This window comes from Giraffa tippelskirchi, chromosome 2 (genome assembly GCF_054371585.1).
Source record: "Giraffa tippelskirchi isolate mGirTip1 chromosome 2, T2T-mGirTip1v1.2.pri, whole genome shotgun sequence".
Lineage (NCBI taxonomy): Eukaryota > Metazoa > Chordata > Mammalia > Artiodactyla > Giraffidae > Giraffa > Giraffa tippelskirchi.
The window spans coordinates 25911595-25938608 of record NC_137276.1 but is presented as its reverse complement, the minus strand read 5'-3'; the positions used below and the strand labels follow the sequence as shown (position 1 = coordinate 25938608).

The following is a 27014-nucleotide window of genomic DNA, read 5'->3' as shown; positions in this document are numbered from 1 at the left end:
TTTCTACTCCTTGTAAGAATTTAATTCTTCCTTTAATATAAATAAGGCAGCATGAAATACCAAGAGTCCCGCTGCTTCCTGCTTCAGAAGCAGCTTTGGTGCATAAAAGATCCCCATTTCCCTGCTGAGTTGTTGTCTCTGTATAAACAAGAGGCCAGAAGGTAATTTTTTGGTGAATTTTCTCCTGGAAGCAAAGGGGAAGCTGGGGGAGATTGAGGCTTGATCTTGGCTTCAGGAGACTGGTTCTTGGTCACTGGGGTCTCTTCAAAGTACATCAGATGAGGATGAAGATCGGAAAGTAAAGGCATGGGTGACAATAAATAAGGAAATTTACCCCAACTCGGGAAATGAATCCCCACAGAATGGGTGCTTAGGGTTATTGCTGGAGACCATGTGGGCCTGGGGAGGGACAGGCCCAGGCACTGCTCAGTCTAACCCCAGCTCACATGGAAAGCTTCTTACAGCTTCCTACAGTCTGTAATGCCTCATCACAGCTGAGCCAACCACTGCGAATTAACCCTGTCAGGCAAACTGTTCATCTTCTGGAAATTTCCAATGCTAGGTGAGAGCACTCCTGGGGCAGAGACAGGATCTTTTCTTCATTTATGGTAAGCCTGACACCCCAAGGAATCAGGCACGAGTCTGGCAGGTACGGGCAGCTTCAGCCCTGGAGGGAGAGTGCTGGGGAAGGAGCACTCATCCTTGCTTCCTGCTTGGCCCTCTGCAGGGTGACTGAAGCGATGCCAACAGAGGAGCTCCCAGAGGGCTAGAGAAGCCACAAACAGAGGAGGGAGCGGTTTCAAGCCCCCCTGAGCCAGGCCTGGAGACGGAGGCCAACTCTGACCGCAGGCTTTAGTGCTTGTGCAGGGACCGCAGCCCAGTAGTGCCAAGGTGCCCTCTCTGAGGCCTGTGGGCTGTGCCTATAGTATGTCTTCGTGTGTCCCTGTCAGCCAAGCCTCTGTCAGGCTCTTTGGGTGTTGGTCATCTGTGTGGCCAGCAAAACCCATCCAGAAAGGGGGGTTCTGCGCAGTAAGGGAACCCCACTGGAATGAACCACCAAGGGGATGTGGGGGCCTGCATGTGGAGCTGGGATTCCACAATAGATCTTGCTTCCGGGCACCCTTTGCTCTAAGATTGGAACCCTGAGGGAAACCCTGGGCTATGGCATCCCTCATCTCTATGACCTTCTCTGAACTGGGCATCTTCTCTGAAGGCCAGACTTCAGGCCAGACCCCAGCACACCAGGTACCAGGCTCTTTCCTTTGCCCCAGTCACCCTGTGAGTGCCCTTCTTTCTCTCTCATCTTCCACCTTCAGTGCCTCCACCTCCCAACATACTGGTGGCTGGAGAGACCAGCTGTGGAGACAAATGAGGGTGAGGAGCCACTGAGCTTGTACCCACATGGTATGTGGCCCCTACAGGGTTCAAAACGCAGCATCCAAGGGGAAGGGGCAGAGAGAAATGGGTACACCCTGAGTGAGATGTGGAGCTGAAACAAAGGCCAACTTCAACTTCTCTCTGCCAGGTACCCAATTCTGTACAACAGAGACTAAGCCACTTGGGCTGTGAATCTCTCCAAGTCTTTTCTCCAAACAGTATAAAAATGGCAGCCACAGTGGGGATCCCTATAGTGTGGGCTATGGATGGAACGCTGCAAATTCCCATACTGATGCTCACTGTTGGGCTGCAGATGCCTGCGGCCAAGGGTTACCCCAAAATCAGGGTGCGGGGTCTTAACTCGGGTTCCTGTTAGCATTCCTATAGATCCTTTGTTGATATTCAAGTCAAGACTGGACCTGGGATATAAGAAGAATCACACCCAAATCGCTGTATGCATTGTCTGGTAACTCAGCATCCATAGAGTTCTATCATCATCTTTGTCATTGGTAGTGATCCAAAATTCAGCCGCAAAGGATCCGTCCCTAAACCTAAACAATAGCTTCAACTGGCAAGTCCCAACGGCATGAAAGCAAACCAGCTTTGGCTTGGAATTCCATTTCCTCTGTACTATAGGGTCTGGCTTCCCCAGCAGGCTGAGCCATGGCACCCTATAAAGCCTGCCGTCTTCCCAGGACAGGGCCTGCAGATGCCCCCAGGGGTGTGAACACATAGGATGCCCTGTGTCCTGGCCCTCTGGGTCGTGGATGCTCTATAAGATGACAGTTTTTGGGGGCAGGCTGGCATGGTCTGAGGGGATATGGAGGGAGTACTCGCTAATGAGCGCTGGGGCATTCTTGAGCATCTCATAGAAGGAGTCCACTGTCTTCCGGTAGAGACTTCGTTGTAGGACAAAGGGCCGGAAGAGGTTGAGAGGCTCCGCCCTGCGCACGGCCTCAGGGAGCCCCATGGCCTCTGGCACCTTGCGGTTGCCAATGAAAAAGTGCTGGAGCTTCTTCTCCAGCAGGCTCTTCTCCAGGAAGCAGAGCAGCTCGTGGAGACGAGCATCGAGCTGCTCGGCCTTCCAGTCGGCGGGCCGCCGGGCGAGCAAGAGGTGCAGCAGGGCGGTCTTCAGGTGGTAGTTGCCCAACCCGCTGGGGCCGGTCAGGCGGCTCTGCTTGGAGAGCAGGAAGGAGGCGATCTGCAAGCAGCTGAGGTGGCAGGCGCCCTCGGGCAGCGCCTTCGAGGTTATCCTGAGGAAGTGGCGCTCGTAGACAGCGAAGGACAGGAGCCAATCAGTGCTGGATGCCCGGGTCCCCCCGCCGGGCTCCCGGGCAAAGTGGGAGACGAAGTACAGGTCGGAGTCGTCACACTGGATCACAGGAATCAGGTTGAAGGGCATGGACTTCCCCGAGCGGAACCTGATCTTGAGGGACCCCGGGGTGTCCAGCTGCCCAAAGGCCAGGTCGAACTCGTACTTGTGGGCGATGCGGTGCCAGGCTCTGGTGAGGGCGGTCTGGAACCACTTCATGACGCGCATGGTATCCAGGTACGGGGAGTCAGGGGCGCACAGCGGGTCTGCCGCCTTGCTGCCGCGGCGCACCACGTTGTTCCTGCCGTGGAGGAGACACAGCATGTCTTCTCCAAGCTTGGTCTTGCCGCAGATACAGCCCAGCGTGTCCTCGTCGGCCCGGACCACCTTGATCTGACCATAGCCCTGGCGATCCAAAGGCACCGAGCGGCTGGAGCACCAGAGCTCTGGGTGAAAGTGGTAGGGCTCCGGGGGCATGAAGGGCACGAAGAGGTCGCACAGCAGAGGCTTGTTTACCTGCCAGTTCTCGTACATGCTGTCCACACCGATGAAGTCCTCCACCTCCATGTCCGAGTCCCGGCTACACAGGCTCCTCAGGGCTTCCAGCAAGTCATCCACGAAGCCTTCCACAAACTCCCGGGTGCGGGCGGCGTCAGCCGTGGCCCCCCGGATGCAGCGCTCGTAGAAGTGGTCGAGCGTGGCCCTGTTGGGCAGGGTGAGGCCCCGGAGCGGGGCGCCCTCCAGGTAGGGCAGCTCGTCCTCATCCGAGCCCAGGCACTCGGGCGAGGGCGCATCCTGGTGGTCTTGCCGCCACACCTCGATCACCAGGAAGAGGATCATGCAGAGAGTGCTCCACAGGTCCCAGGCAGTGCGGCTCTCATTCTGCTGCTGGCCCTCCTCGGCCACCCGCTCCAGTGCCTCCTTCTCGGCCTCCTTGTCGGCCGCCAGCCGCGCCATCTCCTCCTCCAGGCGCAGCTGCTCCAGCTGCAGCTTCTCCTGGTGCGCCTGCATCTGGCGGATGATCTCCTCCTCGTTCTCGGGGACCGTGGCATTCTCTCGCGGGAACAGCAGCGGGTGGTTGATGATGGCTGTCACCACCACCAGGCACACCCGGAAAAGCCCCAAGGCCATAGCGGCGGCTTTCCTGGGAACAGAGAGAGACACACCGATGGTCACACTGAGCTTTCCTCAACACCGCTCACTCCCTTGTCCTTCCCTCCCACTGCCCTCCACCCCACCCAACCCACAGCCCAGTCTTGTTGGGAACAAGAACCCTGAAGTCCCACACCAGCATCCTGGCTAAACCACCACAGTGGTGGACCTGTTTCTGTCTGCCCAAACAGTCTTCTTTCTGGGAGCAGCACCCACTTCCTCTGGGAACCCAGTCTTTTCTATTCCCAGCCCTCATGATTTGGGTGGGGATGAACCCACCCCCAGTCAAGGGGTGAGCATATAACCCCCCGCCCAAGACTACTTCATACTCCCTCCTCACCCTGGCAGTGGTTGTTTCTGGATGAGTTTATGACCTGCTCTGGCCAGTGGGAGACAGAGGTAGGATTTGTTGGGACCAATGGGGAGAAAGACCCTGTTGGCTAGGGTTGCTGAGGGAACCCTGAGGGATTACACCTGCTATTGGCTCTCTAGCTACCTCAAAGGGAGATCTGCCAGAGAGAGATGCCAACATGGACCCAGCAGTGCCTGAAGCCATTACCTCTGGACTTTGTAGTCATATAAATCAATACATTCCTTTTTTTTTTTTTGTGGCTGCACCGCATGGCTTGCAGGATCTCAGTTCCCTGACCAGGAATTGAAACTGAGCCTGGAAGTGAAAGCCCGGAATCCTAACCACTAGGCCACTAGGGAATTCTGAATCCATTCTCTTTTTATTTAAGTCAGTTTCTTTTCTAACAGTTGAAACCAAAATAATCCTGTATAAGACATTCTTTCTTCCCCCTCAGTGAATGCCTGATTCCTCAGTACAGTATAGCCTAGTGGTTAAGAACGGGAGGGCTGGGTTCCAAAGCCAGCCCTGTCACTCACTGAATTAGCTGTGTGACCTTGGGCATGTTAATTTACCCCTCTGAGCCCCAGTTTCCTTACTGTACAAAAGGAGAGCGAGAGCACCCAGACGGTCATCATATTAATGAATTCATTGTTCATACAAACTACCTACACAACACGGTGAATGGTGCACAGCATATGTTTACTGAGCAGTAGCTGAAACAGTCTTGAGCCCTTATATACCCCCAATGAAAACCTCTCCTTCTGATCGGAAGACCGCACCCCAAATTCAGACACTGTTCTCCTGGCTGATCCTGGATCTTTCCCCGGACAGTCAAGGGAACAACGAGTGACTGAGTCATTGACTTGCCTCTCACTAGTCATCTGAACTTCTAACCTGACTTCCTAATTGTGAAAGGAGACGTGCCATTCCTCCAGGATTTTTAGGTCTCAAGTGACTTTGGGGTAAGAACTAACCCCTTATAATACTTGCTATTCAGACTGTGCAGCTGCAACATCCCCTGGGAGTTTGTTAGAAATGCAGAATCTTGGCCCCACCCCAGACCCACGGAACCAGAATCTGCATTTTAATACCATCCACATTAAAGTCTTCAAAGGACTGTCTCACAACATAACCCTTATATATTATACTCTCTCTTTTCCCTGGCTGGAATCTTGGGAAGTAACAATTGGCCTTTTCCGAATTTGCCCCACCCACTTCCTGTTGCGGACCTCAGCTAGGAAAGCAAATGGACAAAGGAGATCATTGCTGGAGAACCAAGAGCCCCCACCTCTGCCCCAATGCATGCCAACAGACCTGATAGGAGCCCCATTCCCTGACCTTGAATTTGCACCCTGAAAGCCACATGTTCTGGTTCTTACCCTAATGGTCCAAGAAGTAGGTAGTCTATCACTAGGTTAAGAACACCTCTGGACGGCATCACCGATGCAATGAATATGAACTTGGGCAAACTCCGGGAGATGGTGATGGACTGGGAGGCCTGGCATATTACAGTCCATGGGGTTGCAAAGAGTTGGACACAACTGGGTGACTGAACAACAACAAAACAACAACAACAACACCTCTGCAGGTTCTACCTGGCAGTGCCAGGATATAGATAGCCTGAGTTTTCACACCTGGGCAAAATCTGATGCTCAGAGGTCACCCCTCCTCATTGGCAGGAACCAAAAGTGTTGGGGGTGGGGAGGTCCAGCAGCAGCAGAGTTCAGTGTAGTTATGTTCAGGCCTACGAGGTGAACTTTGAGACACGCATTTCCACTTGAGAAGTCAATGGAGGACAGGAGAAAGTGGAGGAAGTTGGGCTGGGAGGGAGGTAGGGTGAGGAAAAAGTGCAGGGGGCAGCCAGCCAGTTTCTCTGCCCCAAGACAAGGAGCAGCGTGCTGGATAATTGCATGAACAGGCCAGCCCTGGTTTCTACATTAGAGAAACATCAGTGGAAAATTTGACCAGGGTGGTCCAGAATAAAACTGTAAGGCTGGCTGATAAACATGGATCAGAACTTTAGGATAAAGGTGTGGAGTACTAGTATAGAAATGGCAACCCACTCCAGTATTCTTGCCTGGGAAACCCCATGGACAGAGGAGCTTGGCCAGCTACAGTCCATGGTGTCGCAAAGAGTGAGATATGAGCAGGTGACTAACACATACAACATACATAATAGTAGAATACCAGGCAGCAGTCAGTCAGGAGATAACTTGGGTGTTTTGAGGCCCTAAAGGGCCTGTACTACAGACAGCCACATTTGGGCACAAGCAGGCCCTGACAAGTCACAGCCAAAGTCTTTGGCAACACCTGATTCTTGAGGTCAGTTTCCAGGGTAGGATGCCACCAGCTGGGGAGTGGGGTGCCATCACTAAGTCCTTTAACTGGGAAGTCCTCCCCTTCTCTATCCAACAGCTTCCATAGGGCTCCCTGTATATGTCCTCATGCCTGCTGCAAGATGATGTGCTCAACTAGGGCAGGCAAGTTTCAAAACTCCAAGTCAACTAGAGCAATCAACACTGTGAGGAGAGGCTAAGAGGATGGACTCTGGAGGGGACAGACTGGGTTAGCACCAGCATGTGCACTACTAGATATGTGACCTTGGACAAACCATTCAACTTTTCAGAACCTCAGTCTTTTCATCTGTAAAATGGGAATAATAATACCTGCTGTTGTAAAGGAAATAATGCACAGAAAGTACTCAGCAAAATGCTTGTATGTTAGTCACTCAGTCGTGTCCAACTCTTTGTGACCCCATGGACTACAGCCCACCAGGCTCCTCTGTCCATGGAATTTTCCAGGCAAGGATATAGGAGTGGGTTGTCATTTCCTTTTCCAGGGGATCTTCCCAACCCAAGGATTGAACCCAGGTCTCCTGCATTGCAGGCAGATGTTTAACATCTGAGCTACTAGGGAAGTCCAAAATGCTTGCCCCTGAGCAAATTTTCATATAAAATTTAGCTGTGATGGGGTGGGAGTAATAGATGAACCTGCCTGCAGGGGTCTGCAGATGCAGTGGGCCAAACAAATGCCCCTTCAGGGGATGCAGGCAGCCATAGGAACACTAGCTATAGTAAGGTTATGAACAAGACTCAAAAGGAGCAGGAATCACAAAAGACCCTGGGCTGTAGAGACAGGCCCAGGTTTGAACCGTGACTCTGTCCCCTGCCGAGGGGTCGTGGGTGAGTCATTTGGCTTCTCTAGGGCTCCACTGCCTTACTTGTGAGATGAAGCTAACAGCAGGCCCTCCTTCACAGAGAGGGGAGGTTAAGCAAGACCATCCAACTCGGGTGCTGAGCAGTGCCCAGGATGGGGTAAACACATTACAACACCACCTCCTTCCCCCTTGGCCTCTATGGGCTTATTATCTCACCTGTCAAGCACACCAACCCCACCCAAGTCCCAGGGGTGTGGAGGAACACACGCTCAAAAGTGCTCTGAAAGCACAAAATGCTCCCCTAAGCCTGCTGTTCCTCGGTAAACCACTCCATCCACCCTGCCCCCCGGCAATGGGGGGGTGAAGTCTTCTGAGCCTTGGATCCTCCTGGAGGTGGAGTTCCCTCTGACTCACTTCTAGTTTAAACCACCTCCGCCCTCCTGGGGATGGGATGGAATCCCAGCTGATGTCTTGCTCCTGATACCCTTTGTGCAGGCTGGCTCTGCCTGTGGTGCCTAAGTGATGGGGAACAGGGTGGAGCTGCTGAGTGCACACTAGGTGGGGCTGGGTTAGAGGCCTCCACTACTACACCTCCCCAAGCCAAGTCACAAGAACTCTGCCCCAGGGTCCTTGGGGGTCAGAAGAATGAGGTAGAGAATCTGGATGTTGGGACTTCTGGAGACCACAGGGGCAGGACAGCAGCTAGAGCCTCTTACAAAACTGTGGATACACGCATGCACACATGCACACATGCACACACACACATTCCTCACCAAAGGGTCCCTTTCCCCCAGATTTAAGTGTTCTACCTCTGCCTTGGCCCAAATCTCTTACCTCTGCAAGGCTGCCCCATACATGTAGTCTGACATCCAGCTGGGTTTTGAAATATAAACCTAGGTCACTTGGAGGGCTTTTGTGGGTCTGCTTGCCAGGAAGCAGGCAGGAAACCTGTGGAGTTCCTCTCCACCCCCGCCCTTGCCCACAGAGCGTGGCGGCCCATGCAGGTCATGGCTAAACTTAGCCTGGCAAATGTCCAGGGTCACTGGGGCAGCAGGGGCTGGGGTGGAGCGCTGCGTGTGGTCAGCCCGGACCAGTGGTCTACTCAAACCCTTACTCTGAGCCTGGCTGGAAGCCTCAGACCCTGGGGGAGAAATCTAAGACCTCCCCTCCCTTCTGCAGGTCCCTCACTTCCACATCCTCAGGCCCCCGAGGCACCCCCACCACAGCTTAATCCAATAAATGCCACTAAGAGTTGGTTAATAGTGGGACTTCCCTAGCGATCTAGTGGTTCAGACTGCACTCTCAATGCAGGGGCATAGGTTCCATCCCTGGTCAGGGAACTAAGATTCTGCATGCCACACGGCCAAAAGAAAAAAACAATAGTGATACACTTCATTTTATCAAGCCCTCACTAGATGTGGGGCTTCCCTGGTGGCTCAGATGGTAAAGAATCTGTGTGAAATGCAGGAGACCCGAGTTCGATCCCTGGGTTGGGAAGATCCCTTGGAGGAGGTCATAGTAACCCTCTGCAGTATTCTTGCCTGGAGAAGTCCATGGACAGAGGAGCCTGGAGGGCTGCAGTCCATAGGGTCGCAAAGAGTTGGACATGACTGAAGCAGCTTAGCCCTCACGCACAAACATAACACAGTGGAAGCAACTTGGGCTTTGATGGAGGCAGTCAGAGCAGGCTTTCTCAGCCTAGCTGTGCCTTTTCTAGTTGTGTGGCTAGAAAATTACTTCTCATCTTGGGCTTTGGTTAACCCACCCGTGAAACAGGGGTAACACCCACCACTTAGAAGGTTACAGGGATTGCTGTGAGCAGTGTCCAGCACATCCTAGTGAAGTAAAAGTGCTGGAATTCTCCAGGCAGGAATACTGGAGTAGGGTGCCATGCCCTCCTCCAGGGGCTCTTCCCACACTTAATAGTGCGCAAGGAACATGCTGGGTGCTACAGGGCCCACAAAGATGAGGGTGGCATAATTTTCAGTAGCGAAAACACTACAATCCATGCAAGAGGCGGACAGAATGAACAATAGGCTACAACATTGTAGAGGGAGTTTCATTGCTGTTCTTTGTGGGAACTTCTTTGTAGATCTTCTCTGCGCCCATCGACCTGGTTCCATATCCACCATGCCCCTTTCCTTCCAGGCAGAATTCCGACAACAAATCGAGAACAGCAGGAGCCTGTGTCCAGCCCTATAATGTGTTCATCAACACCCGCCTGGCTCTGTCACCCACCTGCCCTCACCTGGGGCTGGCTGACTGTGGCCTCAGCAGTGGGGGTACCTTTCTCAGCAGCTCAGCAGCCAGGCCCTCTGCCTCCCCGGGACAGTGCTTCCAATGTGATTGTGGCTTAGCATCCCTAACATCACTTAGAGATATGTTAGAAAAGCAAAATTTCAGGTGCAGTTCCAGACCTACTGATCAGAAATTCAAGGGGTGGGGCCAGCACCTCTAGGTGGTTCTAATGCCCACTCCAGTTTGAGACCCACCCCTTCCCAAGCCAGGCAGGCTTCTAGGGAGGAGGAGGGTAGGACTCCACAGTGTCCCTGCAGCCCAGATCCTGGCGCTTGGCAAGGGTATGCCCCACGCCCAGCCTCTCAGATGCAATTAGCTCTGCTAATTACCACGGTAGACGTAGCTCAGGCCCTGGCATCATCTTCAGAGCTGAAAGGAGAACCTATATGTCCTTACAAAATGGAATAGGGAGGAGGGCTGATGGTAGGGGAACGCACTGACAGCCCAGGTCCCGTGCGGTGACTGGAGTCCCTTTCCTGTTGCTTAGGTTCTGGGCCTTCCAAGAAAGAAGTGGCTAAAGGAGACCCCAACTGTCCAAAGTTTGGGCTGAACCCCTCCTATGTCACTGGCCTTGTGCTGGAGTTTCACAGTCCTGGCCAATGAAATACATGTTGTTAGGGGGAAATAAATCCACAATTTAAGAAAGTCAGAATTTAAAGTGGTACTCATCTAAGCTCCATTTTACAAATGGGGAAACTGAGGCATAATGAAGAGACACACTTGACTGGGAGAGTGGGTGAAGGTGGCTATGGTCCAGGCGGACTGTGGACCCTCACAGGCAGGAGAGGATTGGTGAAAGGTGATGTTTTCATTAACAGCTAACAGGAAGCTAATTACTCCGTGTGTGTTTTGTCATTTAATTTTCAGAACACCAGATAGGTGGTTGTGGCATCCCTATCTTATGAAGAGACTGGTGGTCAGGGAGCTTCACTGGGCAGCCTCTAAGATTCCCTGGACTGCAATCTGTGATGAAGCCTGCCTTCCGCCCTCTGCTTTACTCCTTCCATCCCCCCAGGGGCTGACAGGAAACCTCCCCTGCCTGGTGACACCTTCCTGGCTTCCCTATCAGTGGCGACCACCAAAATCATCAGGTTGGCTGACCCCAAGCTTCCTAGGCCTTGGAAAAACAGGACTATAAGCAGAGAGAGGTGGAATGCAGAGTGCAAGTTTGACCCTGAGTCTTGGTTTGGAGTTTGGGCCCCTGGAGCAGACTGTCTGAACCCTGGTGATGCACGGTCTGTCTGTCTCATGTTCAGTCTGTCTGTCTCATGCCCAATTCCACTCTTCTCTCTTAGCAGAGGCTGCATCCCATGCTGGTGTCTGATGAGCTTCCCTGCTATTCAACAGCATCCACCATTCAGGGCCGGCTCAGGGGTCCCTCCTCCGGGGAGCCTGCCCTTTTCCAAACCCCTGTGGGTCAGGCTACATCCCTGCTCTTTACTGTATGGGTTTATGCTGTGTCCCTGCCTTTCTACCTGCAGTGCCAGCAAAGGCTCGAAGCTGAACATCGTCTCCATCCCCACCCCTACCTCCTCCAGGCACCACACATGGGGCTGGACACCTGCAGGCACCCAACGTGTCAGTGGGAGTTGGTTTATCACCCACTTGAGAGGAATGGTCTGCTGTATAAGTGATGGGTCTCCACACATTCCTTCCTCGCTGCTTGACTCTGGGCCAGGGGACAGACAGACTCAGCACAGATGGTGCCATAAGGGCAGCACTGCAGGCACTGGCTGCCGCCTCGCAGGACAGGAGTCCCCTGCTGGAGAGGAGAAAGGTCCCACCCGGGCAAGGCAGACAGCCTCCACCAGTGCATTTCAGGCTGGGGTCTCTTCACCTGCACCCCGCAAGCAGATGGGGGAGGGGAAGTTCAGGGAGAGGGGGCCTGAACAGCTCTAGGGGTGGGAACTGGGTGCTGGCTGGCCTGAGGCCTGGACAGAGAGGGAGGGGCGGACAAGGAAAGAGGAAGGAAGAGGACCAAAATTAGTTGAGAAAGTGGGTAGAAAGTACAGTTTTGGGCCCCCAGGGCTTCCTCTTTTCAGTGTCTTTGCAGCCCGCCCCCACCTTCCACTGCATCACCTTTAACTCCTCCCACTGGTGAGCACGACCTCCTTCTTGGCCTCAGCCTGCCACTTCCTCAGACCTGCCACTTTCGTGGCCAGTGGGCTCCTTCCTTTATCTCTTTTTTGCCTTCCTGGGGGCAGGAGTGGTGGTGATGTGGGGATGGGGTGGGGAGGGGACACTTCCCCACTGTAAATGGCTCAGTGCAGGTGCTGCACACCTGGGCTACTCAGGCCTTCGCTGGGGAAGCCACCATACTGCATGTTCTATGCACCCAAAATGGCATGATCTTTTCTGTTTCCTCCAAGAGAAGCCAGAAAGCTGCATTTGACCAACAGCTCAATTTTACTCTGCTGTCCACTCTTTCAAAAATCCTTTGAAATCCATGTGAGACAAATAAACTGTATCAGTGGGCCACCCAGAGTCTGCTGCCCCTCACATGCCTCCTCTCCCCGCCCACTGCCACCCCCAACTCCCCACCCAGCATTCCACTCAAGGCTGCCTGTGACCCCGGGACTCTCCTCACTTTTCCCCCTCAGCTACACCACCACCTGCTAGCTAGCACCTTTGCATCCGTGACTCCCTGAAATGCCTCCTCCCACCGCTCACCCCCGCTCAACTTTTCACTCCAAGTCCAGTGCTGACTCTATTCCAGTGTCTTCCAGTCGGCCCCAGCAGCCACCCTCAGTTAATTCTAACCAGCTGGTGCCTGGGGCTTACATGTGCCTTCCCCACAGCCTCTCCAGGGACGAGAAGGAAAGAGAGGGACCAAGAGAGGGACCGTGTGGTCTAATGGGCGGGTACTGAGCAGCACTCAGATTACAGTCCAAGGCCTGTGGTTCCCAAGACCAAGAGCTGCACCCTCCTAACCCAGGGAAATGCCAGAGGTCAAGACTGGCCCTGGCCCTGGTGGGGGTGGGGGAGCAGGGCAGAACAAGGGAGAGAGCAGAGCCTCCACCCCCACGCCCAGGGAGGTGGACTACCTACCGATGGGCCTGTGGGAACTGTACACTGGAGGGGAGCAGCCTTTCCACTGACGGGAGCTCTGCTGTGGCCGCACGTGGCCACACTGGCCAGACTCCCTGAGGGAGCCCGCTCACATCCACCAGTGTGGAGTTTCTGCCAGGCCCAGTCTCAGAAGAGGGAGGCGCTTCCACAATGCCACCAGGATGCCAACCCCATCCTCTGGACTGGAGTCAAGCAGCCAGCCAGCCCAGGTGCAGCAAGGACAGTGGCCTGGAGTCCGCCAAGACAGCCCACATCCCTCCTGTTCCTGCTCCTCCACCGCATCCCATGCACGTCCCTCGGCGGGCAAGGGATGGACAAGGCAGGGAAGCCATCAGTCTCCCAAGAAGGACAGGGCATCCTTCTGTCCAGTCATGCTGCCTGACTTCCTCACCGCCAAGGCCCTGAACCACAGGGCATCATGGAAAGTCACAGTAAAATTCTTGGGCCAGAGAGAGAGACAGACAGACAAAGGCCTGGGGTCTCAGAGGCTAAGGGATAATAAGGAGGCCTGTGGTCACAGAGACAAGAAAGGGCTCCCCTGGCAGCCCTGAGTTGAGGCCCACACCCTCCTCTCTCCTTCATCCTCCCCAAGGCTCCTGGAATACACGTTACTGCTGTTGAATGGTACCCCTCAACAGGACAAGTCCATGTGCTCATACCCAGACCCTGTGAATGGGGCTGTATTTGCACAAAGGGTCTTTACACGTGTAATTTAATTAAGCATCTTGAGATGAGACACTTCTCAATCACCCTGAATGCAAAGACACCCATCCTTCTAAAGAGACAGAAAAGGAGAAAACAGACAAAGACGAGAAGGTGACGGAAGATGGAGGCAGAGGTTAGAGTGATGCTCCATAGCCCAGGAAGGTCTGGAGCCATGGGAAGCTGGAAGAGGCAAGAGAGGATTCTTCCTAAGGGCATTTGGAGGGAGCGTGGTCCTTGGAGTACCTTGATTTCAGACTTTTGGCCTCCACAGCTATGAGAGAGTAGAAATCTGTTGTTTCAAGCCACCACGTTTGTGATATTCAGTTACAACAGCCCTTAGGTCGCCAATGCAGTCTCACAGCGCCTCCCAGCTTGGTCACCCACCTTCCCATTTCTGCTGGTCACCAGCAGCAAACCAGCTATCACCTGGGATTCCAAGCATAGGATGCCACACTATTGGGCTCTCCCTCCTGGCTGGGTGTGGTCCTTTGGAATCAGCTCCTCTGAGCCCTCCCCTAATTCCCAGCCACCTCAGATAACCCTGGCCCTGGAGGTCTCCCTGCCACACTTCAGGGAGATCCTGTGCCCATGAGACACAGGTCTGAGCTCTAGTTCAGTCAGGGGACCCCCTCGGTTCCCTTCCCTCCTCCCCGGGCCACTTGAAATTATCTACTGTCCTCTGAACACCTCCTAGACTTACTTCCCCACCATTCCCTACAATGTCCACACCTAACCCCATCCTACAGTCCTCACAGCCAGCCCATTTCAGAAACCACTTCCCAAAGTCTTCTGGATCATCTCTTCCCCCAACTCAAGACAAATCCTTTTCTCTTGAAGGGGACAGATGAACACTGGGAAGAGACAGCCAATTTACTAAACCTCTCAAGTGTAGGCGGGCATCTGGCACTAGTGTAGATGGTGTCTCCAGAGACATGACCCAAGTAGGGACCCAACAGAGACTTGCTCCTCAAGGCTTTGTTCTTGGCTCATCTGCCTGTGCAGCAGCCCCATTTCCCAGGCAGGAGCCCAAGGCAACAAGAGGTTGAGCAATTGCTCAAGGTCACACAAGTGGGAAGAGAGCAGAGGAGCCAGACACTGTGCCAGGCCTGTGGTTCTGGACCCTGCTGTCTCTCCAGTGGACCCCAGGCCTGAGCTCTGGTCTTATCCCACTGCGTTCCTTGGTTAGGCTCCTCTAGGGTCAAGGTAGGCCTGTGTGCCTTGACATTCTGCAGAGCACCTGGCAGAGATCATATGCAGGGCCACCTGTTCACTGTGCCAAGGACATGGCAACCTTGGGGACCCACTGGCTTACACCCTGCATATGGAGACATCTGCTTTCTAAAGGCTTCTATAAACAACGTCCATGCATTTCCTACAGCGGGTGTGTACCCAAGGGCTTCCCTTGATTCCCAATTCCCACATCAGGTTTTCTAGACTTGAAGTTACAGGGTGCGTTTTAACAACAGAAGCATAGTACTAACCGTGTCCCAAAGTGAAGCAGCCCTTCTTACTCTCAGACATTGGCTTGGCTTGAACTGGTGCTTCTGGGAAGTCCCCTCTGCCCCTGGGCCCTATCTCACTCCCAAGAGCAGCTGCCCGGAGGGAACATGAATGCTTACTTTAGGGTGGCCACACAAGGGCTCCCCAGACTGTCCGCTGTCTCTCCCTGCACCCTGTGTTTTCTACACCCCAGGCCTCCAAGCACAGCAGCAAATGCTCAGGGCAAACCCGGCTTTTGCCCTGGGACAGGGAGGGCGGTCTGCAGCAGGGGGCGGGAAGAAGGCTCCAGACCACAGCAAACACACAGGCTTAGGGGAGGGACTCAAGGGGGTGGAGCAGGAAGCTGAGAGTAAATACAAAGGACAACAAAGGGAAGGGAAGGCCCTCCCCGCCACCCACGGGCCCCTCTCAGAGCCGAGCAGGGGATGGAGGGATTAAGTAGACTGTCAGTGCCTAGCAGCCACCTACCCTGGGTTGGAACAAAGAGCCCAGCTCAGGGAGACACCCCAGCCTCTCTGGGCATGAGAGATGGGCCCCAGGGGCTTTTCTGTGGCCACAGAACAGCCAGTTCCCCTACTCCCCCGCTCTTCCCTCTCCCCTCCCTCCAAACTGCCTCTTACTCTGTTCAGGCTTAGAGGGGTGCTAGCCCCCACCACAGTGAAATCCCAGGCTGTGTTCCCACTCTGGTCCCCTGAGGCCTGGGCATACCTGACACAATGTCTGGGCCCCAGCTAGGATGGGAAAGGGGGAGAGAGGTGGGGAGGAAAGGAAGCGCTCTGGGCCTCCTACACACACACACACACTCTGGGCCTCCTGCGTGCGCACACACACACACGCACGCACACACACACACGCACGCACACACACACACAGAGTCATGCTGCTCCGCCTCCTGCACGCGCACACACACACACACTCTGGGGCCTCCCGTACACACACACACACACACACACAGTCATGCTGCTCCGTGACTGCAAAGATCTAAAGACCCCTTTCATCTTAATAAAGGGGAACAGCAAGACTCAAAGGCAAGAAGGCGGCCAACCCAGCTGTAAAAAACATAAGAGCTGCGGTTGGCCTCTTGGCTGGGCTCTCCACTGCAGGGACCTCCCTCACCAGGGCCACACCAGTCAGAGCAAACCAGTCCTCCTCCTCCAGGGGGACCTAGGAACTGTGAGAAAAATGACCCCCAGAATCACCCAGGAACAGTCACCCTCCCTGTGAATTACACAAAACCACCATCTACAACCACACGGTTTTCCAGCCACAGGGTTGGAGTGATGACGTGGTTGTGAGGATGCCCACACTCTGTCCTAGCTTCTGCCCGAGGCTACACCTGGCACACAGTAGGTGTCCCAGAACCAATGTCAGGTACACACGGGTCAGGCTGGGATGTGGCTTTTCAGTTCAACTTGCCACTGATACTGCCAAGTTCACTGGACATCCTGCCACCCCAAGGCCACCCAGAAAGAAATAGCCCAAAGCTCTTCAGCTCAGAAGGGCTTCACACTTTGTAGAGGCTTCCTAGAGAAGGGCCAGACTCTGGAATCAGAGGCCTGGATTTGAATCCTGGCTCTCCCACTTGCTATAACAATAGCACCTACTTCATGGCATGGCAGTCACATGGTCATGCTCCGTAAAGGACATTGTTACTATCATTGGCATTGGTGAGGAGGCCAGGTCTCCGTTTTGATTTGTTAAATCCTGCTGGGTGCATCTTAGGGACTTCTCTGGGCAGAGGTAAGATGGCCTACATTCCTGCAGCAACCCCAGAAGCCCGGGGACAGGGGAAAGTTGTCACCTCTACCTCCTGTTTTCGTCTAAAAGCCCCAGGGGCTGCCACCAAGGGAGAGCAGGAAGTTTGGCACCTGGCAAGTTCACAGCTCCCCGCCCTGCCCATCTGGCAGCAACACTGAGAGCTCCTCCACCATTTCTGAGCATCTATAAGAAGAAACCAGTGCTGGTCTCTGATACCCGGCATTAAAGGTGCTGCATGGATGCTTGCTGAATGAATGAATGAACTCAGGACTAGGAAAAGAACCTCACTGCCTGTATTCCCCGGAGCAGGAATTTGAAATGGGAGTGGAGTAGGGGTATCCTGGATAAAGTAAATTCAAAGTTTTTTTCCTTCCCCTGGGAGGCACCCTGCCATCTGAAAAGCAAAGCCCTAATAGTGGTCAGCGCCTTGGGAAATGTGAGCACACCCCTAGGGACAGACCACAGCCACTTTAGGTCTGTACAGTCTTCTGCTAACTACAGTCTGGCTAACCACCACCACCGACCACAATGACGTCCCAGGAATGAACTCCGACACAAGTTATCTGACCCTTAGCTGCCTCTTCCCTTGACACCCACCTCCTCGCTTGAGAGCCCTGGAGAAAAGGAAGACAAATGGAGGATGACAGGGTGAGATACAAATCAGGCAAGGAAGAAGCAGACAAGCAATCCTTGGTAGAGTGACAAGCAGCTTGGTCTTTCTGGAGGACACCAGACAAGCTGCAGGGCCCTGACATCCAGGGGAGGGCTTAGTAAACAGCAACCGACATGCTCCATTTATTGAGATTCAAACATGATGCAAAATACTTTACTTTGCTATATCATCCTCACAATAAACCTCAAAAGGAGGCACAGAGAGGGGCAGCCACCCACACCAACATCACAGAGCTGGGATTTGAACCCAGGACTGCTGGACTTTCAAGCCCCTGGTCCTTCCATGATACCATGCTGCTCACTGACCTGTGAAATATCAGACATGCACCTGTGGGCTTTCCTTCCCTGTACCATTTAGGGAAACTCTTGCTCAATGTGCTCGTGTCTGACTCTTTGCGACTCTGGACTGTAGCCCACTAGGCCCTTCTGTCCATGGGAAAAACAGGTGACAATTTAGGTGAAATGTGGGCATGATGCAAGGAGTCAGACTTAATGAAGCTATGATGCTCTTTCCACCCAGAGATTCTGGGTGTGTGACCCTGGATATCTGAGATGGCTTTTCAGTTCAAAGGATGGGGAAGCCTCCTCTGCAGTGGATGGGGAAAGAGGAGTGAGGTCTCTTGAGACCCTGGGCAGTGTGTTTAGGGGTGAGGCATTGGGAGGAAGAGGCATGGATGCATGGGGGCATTCAGAGGAGACACACAAGGGTGGGGCCCAGGCATCCCCGCTCTCTTCCCCTCCGGCCCAGGCATGCCTACCTCCTCAGCTACTCTGAAACAAAGTCAGCAAACAAAGGACCTTTTCAGGAACCCAGGCGGGTCCCCAGACTGCTACTAAGCAGGCTATTGAAACAAGCTTCCAGGAGAACCGTTTGTTATGAGCACGTGGTTTTGCATCAACAGGCTGGGCAATTATGAGGACAACGCCCTCCCTGTGGTTTGAGGCAGGGGTAGGAGACCCTCCTGCATCTGCGCTGCAGGGAAGTGACCTGGAAGGAGGAAGCCCAGGAAAGCTTCAAAGGGGAGCCCCTCCTCCTGGGTACAGCAAGGGTCCTACTGTGCTATTCACCTGCAAGTGAGTCTGTTAAACACTGTGGGCTTTGATTTTTTTTCTTAGGAGTTCCATCAGAGGATCTCAAGTGCACTGAATATTATCTGTTTCTGGTTGTTACTGTCCCCATTAAACAGACAGAGAAACTGAGTCCTTCGTGTCAATATCACTGAGCAAGAGAGGACCTGCGGTTGGCGGTCTGCCCGTTGTCCTCTCACCATTGACACTCAGACTTTGTCAGATTCTGTTCTTAGGCAGGACACCATGGACCCTCACGGCTGTCCTCGCTAACACCACTCACCAAATCTCCAGTATATCTCAGACACCCTCAGATCCTACATAAACTGCTGGGGAGGTCTCATGTAACCCACTTAGAATTCCACAGGGCATGCCAGAGCTCAGTGAGAGGCAGACTCGGAGACCTTGTTTCTATTGCCAGTTGGTAGCCACCCCTGGGGCAGTGGATTCTGCACAATCTCCCTCTGTGTGGATCCGATCACAAGGCCCCGTGAGGCCACTGAAGACCCAGCACAGTGTCGAGCACTTTGTAGGTAGACAGTAACAGCATACTTGTTCCATCAATGAATGAAGGTTCTCTCTTAGGTCAGCCTCCCCAGGAAGGAGGCCATGTTTCTTACTTTCTTTTAGGGGAGGAGGTGAAGAAGAAGGGAAAGCCCCTTTTCTGACCTCCCCATCACCACTGCTGTCTGCTCTCGCCTTACTCCCTTTGCGGACTAATTCAGGTTGTAGAAGGGAGGCCCAGAGCCATGGAAGCCACAAGAAGCCCCTCAGGAGGCATCCTTCTTGTTCTGAGTTGCAGCTCAGAGACCCAAACAAGAAGGCAGCTATTAGTACTTCGGGCCTGGAGCAAACCCAAGGCCCAAAGACCCTTCACCAAAAGGCTCACAGCCCAGACCTTGGACTTGCAGCGTTGCCCTCTTCCCCTGGCCCATCCTGAGAACACACCTGTGGATGTAGCACTTTCAGCGCTCCTTCCCTTCAACATGTGTCTTACAGTTGGGTGGTTCTTGTTCCTCCCAGTATAACTTAAGGTGGAGGTGTCTGTTGCCTTGGGCAACAGTGATGTCACTGGTGAGGTACTTCCATTCTGCTGATGTCACGGGGTGGGCTACGTGGATGAAGGGGCTTGAGCTTCCTACAGGAAGATGTCCCAGGTTCCAAACTGCCCAGGAGGACCCTGTACACCTCGTGGGCACAACCAAACGATCCTCTTCCTGTCCCAGAAAAACCTCACCTTCTCTCCCCTTTGGGTGCCTGTTCAGGCCATGCCTCAAACCTGGCTTTCCCTCTCCTAGTGTTGGTGGAAAGGTCGGGATGGGTAGCTTTACCCTCAGCTCTGAATGAACCCCACACCAGGGCACCAATCTCCTTCTCACCATCTGGGAGAGTCTGGCTCCCTGTGGCCTTGCCCTTTGCCCAGAGCTAAGAGGAGGTAGCAGTGGGGAAGTGAGGTCCCAATCTGGCAGAGAATGCTGATCTTCCATTGACCTCCACTGTCTTTAAGTGCTCATACCAGCCAGAGACTGGTCTGCACCAGGCACCATCACAGTGGGTTTTTGTTTTTTTTTTAAATTTCATTTTATTTTATTTAATTTTTGGTTGTGCTCAGTCTTCATTGCTGCTTGGGCTTTTCTCTAGTTGTGGTGGTGGTGGTTGTTGGTGGTTTAGTCGCTGAGTCGTGTCTGACTCTTGCGACCCCATGGACTGTAGCCCGCCAGGCTACTCTGTCCATGGGTTTCTCCAGGCAAGAATACTGGAGTGGGTTGCCATTACCTTCTCCACATCACAGTGGTTTATAAGCAGGCCCTGTGAGGCATTGTCCACATTTTACTAATGACAGAGCCGAGGCTTGGAACAGTCAAAGCACTCGCCCAACTCCTGGCTCTGGAGACAGGACTCAATCCAAGGCTGCCCTAAGTCAAAGTTGATGTGAATCATACCTCCTTGGCTCTGGGGCACCTGGAGGCTGTGGCTTTCTAAAGAAGAGCCATGAGGGGGACTGGACTGAGACCAGGGAGAACCCTTTAAGTCCAAAGAGGCCAGCTTGGCAGGCCAGGTGGTTCAGATAGCCAAAGCAAGGACTTAGGACTGTATCACCCTCATGTTCACACAGGGGCTGCAGTTAAGTGGTCAGTCCTGGCCCTTCCAGTTCGTTGAGTATCTGTGTCGACTAAGAACCATGTTTCTTTGCTCTATACTTGACTTCTTGTTGACCCATCCAGGCCACCTGACCATCTCCTTGGTTTGCATTTACCCCTGTGGTCTGAACATACAACCCTGAAATTTTATAGTAGTTATTTAACTTACGCAAATACAACTTAATGTAGCTGGGAGCTCCTGCTTAGAAAGCACTAAATGAAATAAGTAAATAAAATAAAAATGCTAAATTATGAAAGAGGACAGGGGGACATCTTATTGGCAAACACTGCCCTTGAGGGACTGGCTAAGGAGAAACACAAAACATATAGGACTGCTGATCTACCTGGCAGGCATCTCTCCATTGGTGATGGGGCCACAGAAACGAACAGAGTCCGTGCTATTGGACCATTGCTGCCCCTGCCCTCTGCCTCTCCTGACCTGAATCCAGCTTTGCCAAGCACAAGCTGCCTTCTGATTTTTAGTTTCCCATGTGGCTTGCCCAGGACTCAAGAAGCCAGTATCACTGGCTCCACAATGGTTACAAAGTCTTCTTGCAAATTAATACGTTAGCAATTTTATTTGTACACTCTGTAGTGTACAAGAGCTCTCTGTAGATGACTCAGTAGCTCAAGTCTAAACTGTTCTGAAAATTGTGGAGATAGGGTTTCTGAATGTGTGCAGCTAAGAGCCAGATTCTGGGACAGGTTACATGATGTGGGAAATCGGCTAGGCACCAGTCGACCCTTTCCAAGGGCATGATGAATTCCCATTAGCTGAGAAGTCGATTTTGTTTAAAATACCGTCTATAGACAGCAGATAGTAAAACACTCCGTTCCAGCTAATTAAGTGCTGTAACGTATAAGGTGAAAAATAAGTGACCATATATACCCAGCTGTGAAATGCAGTTTTGGAAAGTCTTTCTGGATGAGCTTGGGAAGGGCGTTTGCAGACGAACAGCACTGGACAGGGATAGAGGCTGTAGAGCTTGCAAGTGTCAGGACAACGTGTTCAGATACTTCTTCCATCGTCCATTCCCTCAGGCATTCTCTGCCCAGGTCAGGGACCCTGCATGGCCCCTTTCCTCTGCACCACACCCAGGGAGCACTTACTCATCACCCTCAGGACAGGCCCCAGACTGGATGTGCGATGCCACACTGCCCAGTGATTAAAAAGGAAAGACATCTGAGGCTTGGGCCAGGCCTGCCTCTCTCTTTCCTTTCTTTCAGCTGCCAGGTAAGTTTCCCATCTTCCTCCATCTGAGCTGATAGTGGGTTTCCTTCCTCTGATAAAGAAAAGCGCAATCGCTCTTATCTCTTTCTCATGAGAGGCCCCAACCAAACTAGCTGTTTTTGTTTTTTTAATTTTTTTTGTTTTGTATTTTTTTAAATTAATTAATTTATTTTTTACTTTACAATATTGTATTGGTTTTGCCATACATTGACATGAATCCACCATGGGTGTACATGTGTTCCCCTTCTAGAACCCCCCTCCCACTTCCCTCCCCATCCCACCCCCCTGGGTCATCCTGGTGCACCAGCCCTGAGCACCCTGTATCATGCATCGAACCTGGACTGGCGATTCGTTTCACATGTGAAAATTTACATGCTTCAGTGCCATTCTCCCATATCATCCCCGCCTCGCCCTCTCCCATAGAGTCCAAAAGACTGTTCATACGTCTGTGTCTCTTTTGCTGTCTCGCCAAACTAGCTTTTGAAACTTCACCTGCTTCTTGCTCTGTGAATGCTCAGTGACTTTCAGGCTTCTGAACACTATACCCCTCTGTGACTTAGTTTCCTCAACTATATAGAATGGGGATACCAATACCTATGTCACCGGGCTACTGAGAATATTAAATGAGTTAATACAAGCAAAGTGATTTTGGGGAAAAAAAAAAAAAGCCTGGCAAATGTTAAGCCCTCAATAATTGGTTATCAGGCTGCTGTGTACAGTTGTGTGGGTGGTATACTGCTCAAGAACACCTGGCTGGGAGAGTGGTAAGGATGAATCAAGCTCACATGCCAGCTTGCACAGCTATGTGCCTTGGCTCTGTCCACCCAGATGAGGCCCCTGTTTTCTAAATGATACCAAGGTGCCATCTTCTTGTTAAGAGGAAGCACATTATTCTAATTCATGCAGATGATGGAACAGGCTAGCAGCAGTCTTGGAGGTTGTTATTGTCAGCTCTTGGCACTCTTTCGGCTACATCCCCTTCCCCAGCAAGACAAGATTAGTCCCAGCCACAAGTAAGGTTCTGCTCCTCAGCTGCCCAGAACATCTGGAGCACTTACCCCTCCCTTAGCAGGCTCGTGGGGTAAAGCTTTCCCCAAGGGCCCCCCAGGGCTGCCCTCCAATTGAGGGGACTCTGCACCCCAAACATGGAGCCACAGAGTCTTGGACTCTGGAGGGACCATCTCCTTCATAATTGTTGATGGCCACCTGTCTCCTGACAGTGATGGCAGCACCTTAACTACTGAGGCGCTCCAGTTGTCAGCAAGTTCCTCCTTATTTCTGAGTAAGTAAAATCCATCTCCTGTTTCTCCCACCCTGTGAACCTCTGAGGCCAGACAGAGCAAGTCTCCTCATTCTCTGGAGTGAGGTTGGAGATTCCTGAAAGCCAGAGCCACCTTCCCCTAGGTTTCTCATCTCTGGAGGAAATACTGCCAGTCATTCCCTTTTCCCAGACATGAAACACTTTCCTGACTCTCATGGCATTCCATCCTCTTCCCCACGGACCAGTGAGAACAGGGCTGGGCACTCCAGCCCTCCACCCAGAGAAACACTTTCTCCTCCAGACAGAATCCTCCATCTTTTTCCCTTTATTGATCGCAGGGGAGCTCAAGAAGGATAAAAACACAAGACCAAGTTCCTCCCAGACAATACCTTCTCAGGTGGGCAATTTTGCTAGAAGCCTCTACCAGAAGTTCCTCCCCTTTCCTGCCCTCAGATAGAAAGTTCACCCACACACCCTGTCTTTGTGCCTCTCATGTGTGCTGCAGGAGCTGGGAGGTGTTCTTGGTGACAATTTCTGGGCTGATGGCATGAGGTTAAAAGTTCAGATCCTCGCCACCAGAAAGTTGGAGCTTGAAACTGCTGCATCTTTGAAAATTACCGAGCTGGAGGATGGCACTTGCAAAGAAGTCTTTCCACTGGAGAGTCAGCCTAACCACTTTACGGTTACCCACAAGTGGAAAATATGAGAGCAGGATGGCCTGGAGCAGCAGCAGCACACAGGGAATTAGCAAACAATGAAAGCCACTTCAGGCACGTAGGCTGGAGAGAGGACTCCAAAGCACAGCCCATTGTGCTATAAACAGGTGAATGGCAGCAATTCTACCTGTGCAGCAGGCCTTTTGCAAGGCTGGCTTGGACCTGGGACTGCACCCTACACAGGTTTGCTTTACCTGGCAGCCACTCAGCAGTAGAACTAGTTTATGAAAGGGAAGAACCCTGGGTCAAATCCAAAAGAAGAACCTCCCCGCTCCCCCCTAAAATAGGACTCTCAATTGATTTAAATTCAAAAAGACAGGGTCCAGGATCCGCCAGTACCTGGGACTCTTCTAGTTTTGAGGGAGGGTGGCATTGTAAGGAGGGATGGTTCTCACAGCTTTCAGAGGAGCAAAAGGCAAAGTGTGGTCCCTGGGGGGTTCAGTAAAATACTTGCCCTTCCTGGGAGACAGCACTTTTGCTTTTAAAGAAAAGGAGCATTTTGGATGGGACGCCCAGTCCTGGGGCATCCGAGTTTCTCCAACTCGCAGCCAGGAAGTTGGAAACTCTGGGAAAGGGTCTGGGATGCTACTAGAGGTCAGGTGGAGACTAGCAGCAGCCCCAAGAAGTTCTGTACGGCGTGGGGTCTCCTCCACTAACAGCCCAGAAACAGGAAGCGGCGAGGGCTTTATCCCGCCTCCAGCAACCTCACGGCTTCACTACGTTAAGCCTAGAAAACAAAGACTTCATACCTACTCTCGCCTTCCAGGAGGGGGAAGGAAGGATGGAAGGGAGCTGGCTAAGTAGCAGGGCGACTCGACTACTCTTTCAGCTCCAGCGCTCTGTTCACACGGTCCAAAGTAACGGATCTTCGGGGCTGTAGAAACAACAAAGTGGTCCCGCTTCCGGCATCGCGGTTCGGTGAGCCGGGAGGAGGAGCTGCCGCCGCGCGGGGCTGCAACGCAGCGCCCACTGGGGTCTCCGCGGCCGGAGAGAGGCCGGAGAGGAGAGGCTGGGATGCAGGACCCCGCACTGCACGAAGAGGGAGAGGACAGCCCCCCACCCCCACCCCCGCCGGTGCTCGGGCGCCGTAACCCAGTCCCCTAAGTCAGTCCCAACCCGGGGGGCCGAGCGGGCGCGCAGCTCCAATCCGCCTCCATCTCCGGCGCAGCTCCGCCTGGTCCCTCTTCTTCCTTCCAGCGCACGAGATGCTCCGGGAGGACGCAGAGCCTCGCGGCCGCGGGCCCAGTACTTACGTTCGGCTTCTGTTCCCGCTCCCCGGCCGCGGGAGGGATCCCGCGAGTCCTGGCTGCGCTCGCGGGTCCCGGGGGCCCCGGAATCCGCTGTTTGGCTGCGGCTGCAGCTGAGCGTCCCGCCCGACAATTAGAGGAACGAGGGCGGCGATACCTCGGCTGGCTCCCGCCTTCTGGCCCCCATCCGCCGGCCTCTAGAGGACTTCAGAGTTACTCATTTCCTAGATGTCAAAGAAACTTTTCCTCCTTATAAGAACAAAACACCCGCCTCTCCTCCCTGCCGCGGAGGCTCCTTAAGGTGGACCATAAGGGTTACGGGGCGGCTGACCCAGGGTCCGCCGCGGAGATCTGCCCATCGACCACCCCAGAAACTCCAGAGGGGACAGAAGAACTGGAGGGTGATCGGGCAAGACGGAATCTGGCTGCTGCATTTAAACTGGAGCAAATGGAGAGGGAGTCAGGAGGGGACGCCCTTAAAAGTCGGTCTGGGCGGGCAGAAAGGAAGGAGTTAAGTCCCTGCACGCCTACACAGGGTTTTCCGCGGCGCGTTTTACAAGCGGTGGAATTCCAGGGGCCACTTATTTTGTCCTTTGGAGGGAAATATAAGTCGAGACACAAGGCCGGTCCTTCTTTGCCACTTTTAAGTAGATTAAAATAACTCACCAAATTCTATGATAATTGAATGCATCTTTGCCTTTTCCTGAGTAACTAGGCACAAAGGAGCATCATTACTAAATACTTTAATCTATAGAGGGCGCTTTAGTGTCCAAAGCGGGTTTACAGTTGGGATGTTAGACCACTATTTTAGAAGGAGAAACTGAGGCCAGGACGGACTGTAAGTACCCTGGTCAGATTTGATGGGTTATGAAATACATAACCTATTGTCTTCTCTTTGTGACTTGCCCAAATTCCACAGCCATTAGAAGTGGCTGAGAAAGGCTTGAATAAATCCTAGGTAAGTGGCTTTGCAGGACTTAAACGCCACTGAGGGTACATTGGGGGAAATTATGAGAACACACTGTCTGAATGATTATCACCATTGCCACTGCTGTTTAGTTTTAGATCACCTTCTTCCTATCCTCCGCAAGCCATCCAAATAGCTTTCACAGTCGCCTGGAAGACATTAGGTTGAGTCTGAAAGATAAACAGGCAATGAGAACAAGTTCTAAAAATAGACCCCCTGGCCCTTGGCCCAGGTTACTCTTGTTTTCAAGCTTCTGCTGCTGCGCACAGCTCTTTCCTTATATCAGAGACAGTTATGGTAGAGTTTTGGGGGGCTATTGGGGAAGGGTGAGGAATGGGGTGATCTGTGGAAACCTTCCTGAAAGGGTGGTGATTTTGAAAATGTCTGCCAGTTGGATGGGTGAGGTATTCACCCATCCATCCCCCAAGTAGGGGGGGAAATTCCTGGGAGGTGGGGACCCTGAGCTGAGCACCACTAACCTGCCTTGTAATCCTTGGGGTAGAAATCAGAGTTATATTATGCACTGTGGAATGCCAAGAATAGTGCTTGAATGCCCTCTGGGATTGTCCTATATGCAACGTTGTTTCAGCATTTTCTAACGGTGGTTTATATTTACTGATAAGGGCAACAAATCTATTACATTTGGTTTTCTTTCAGACCTGGTGATTTTAACTCTCCGCGACCTCGTGGTCACCTTCAGCACCGCTCTGTTCTCAGCATTAAGTCCACTTTCCTATTCTAGGCGCATGAGTCGTTCATGAACTGGCCTTAATACTTATCTTACCAAGCACATATCTCATTCCTTTTTCCACACCAAACTTCTTGTAGTTCTTGGAACTTGTGCTTCTCCGAATGTGATATGAGGTTTGTTTCCCCACCTTGGATGTTCACATGGGCTCTATCTTCTATCTGCAACCTTCACGCCACCTCTTCCTCCAACCTGTCATCCCCTATGTACACATACACTTTTTTTTTTTTTTTTTTGCATGGCTGAAGTATTCTTGCCTGGAGAATCCCAGGGACGGCGGAGC

General features: G+C 52.7%; 1 protein-coding gene across 4 annotated transcripts; it reads right to left on the bottom strand.

The window, feature by feature from the left end:
• Positions 1 to 25242, bottom strand: ITPRIP (inositol 1,4,5-trisphosphate receptor interacting protein). 4 transcript variants are annotated; one of them, XM_081543239.1, is made up of 3 exons: positions 25023 to 25242; positions 24519 to 24643; positions 1 to 3833 (listed from the first exon to the last, which is right to left on the bottom strand). In XM_081543239.1, the coding sequence occupies exon 3, from the start codon at positions 3818 to 3820 to the stop codon at positions 2150 to 2152; it is 1671 nt and encodes a 556-aa protein (XP_081399365.1). In that variant the 5' UTR covers positions 3821 to 3833; positions 24519 to 24643; positions 25023 to 25242; the 3' UTR covers positions 1 to 2149. The 4 variants fall into 4 exon arrangements, with proteins under 4 accessions (XP_081399365.1, XP_081399373.1, XP_081399355.1 ...); XM_081543247.1 differs by having other exon boundaries at positions 24523 to 24643; XM_081543229.1 differs by lacking the exon at positions 24519 to 24643.
• Positions 25243 to 27014: the final 1772 nt, after the last annotated feature.

Coding starts and splice junctions, on each gene's coding strand:
- ITPRIP (XM_081543239.1), bottom strand. CDS start 3,820: ATGGCCTTGGGGCTTTTCCGGGTGTGCCTGGTGGTGGTGACAGCCATC.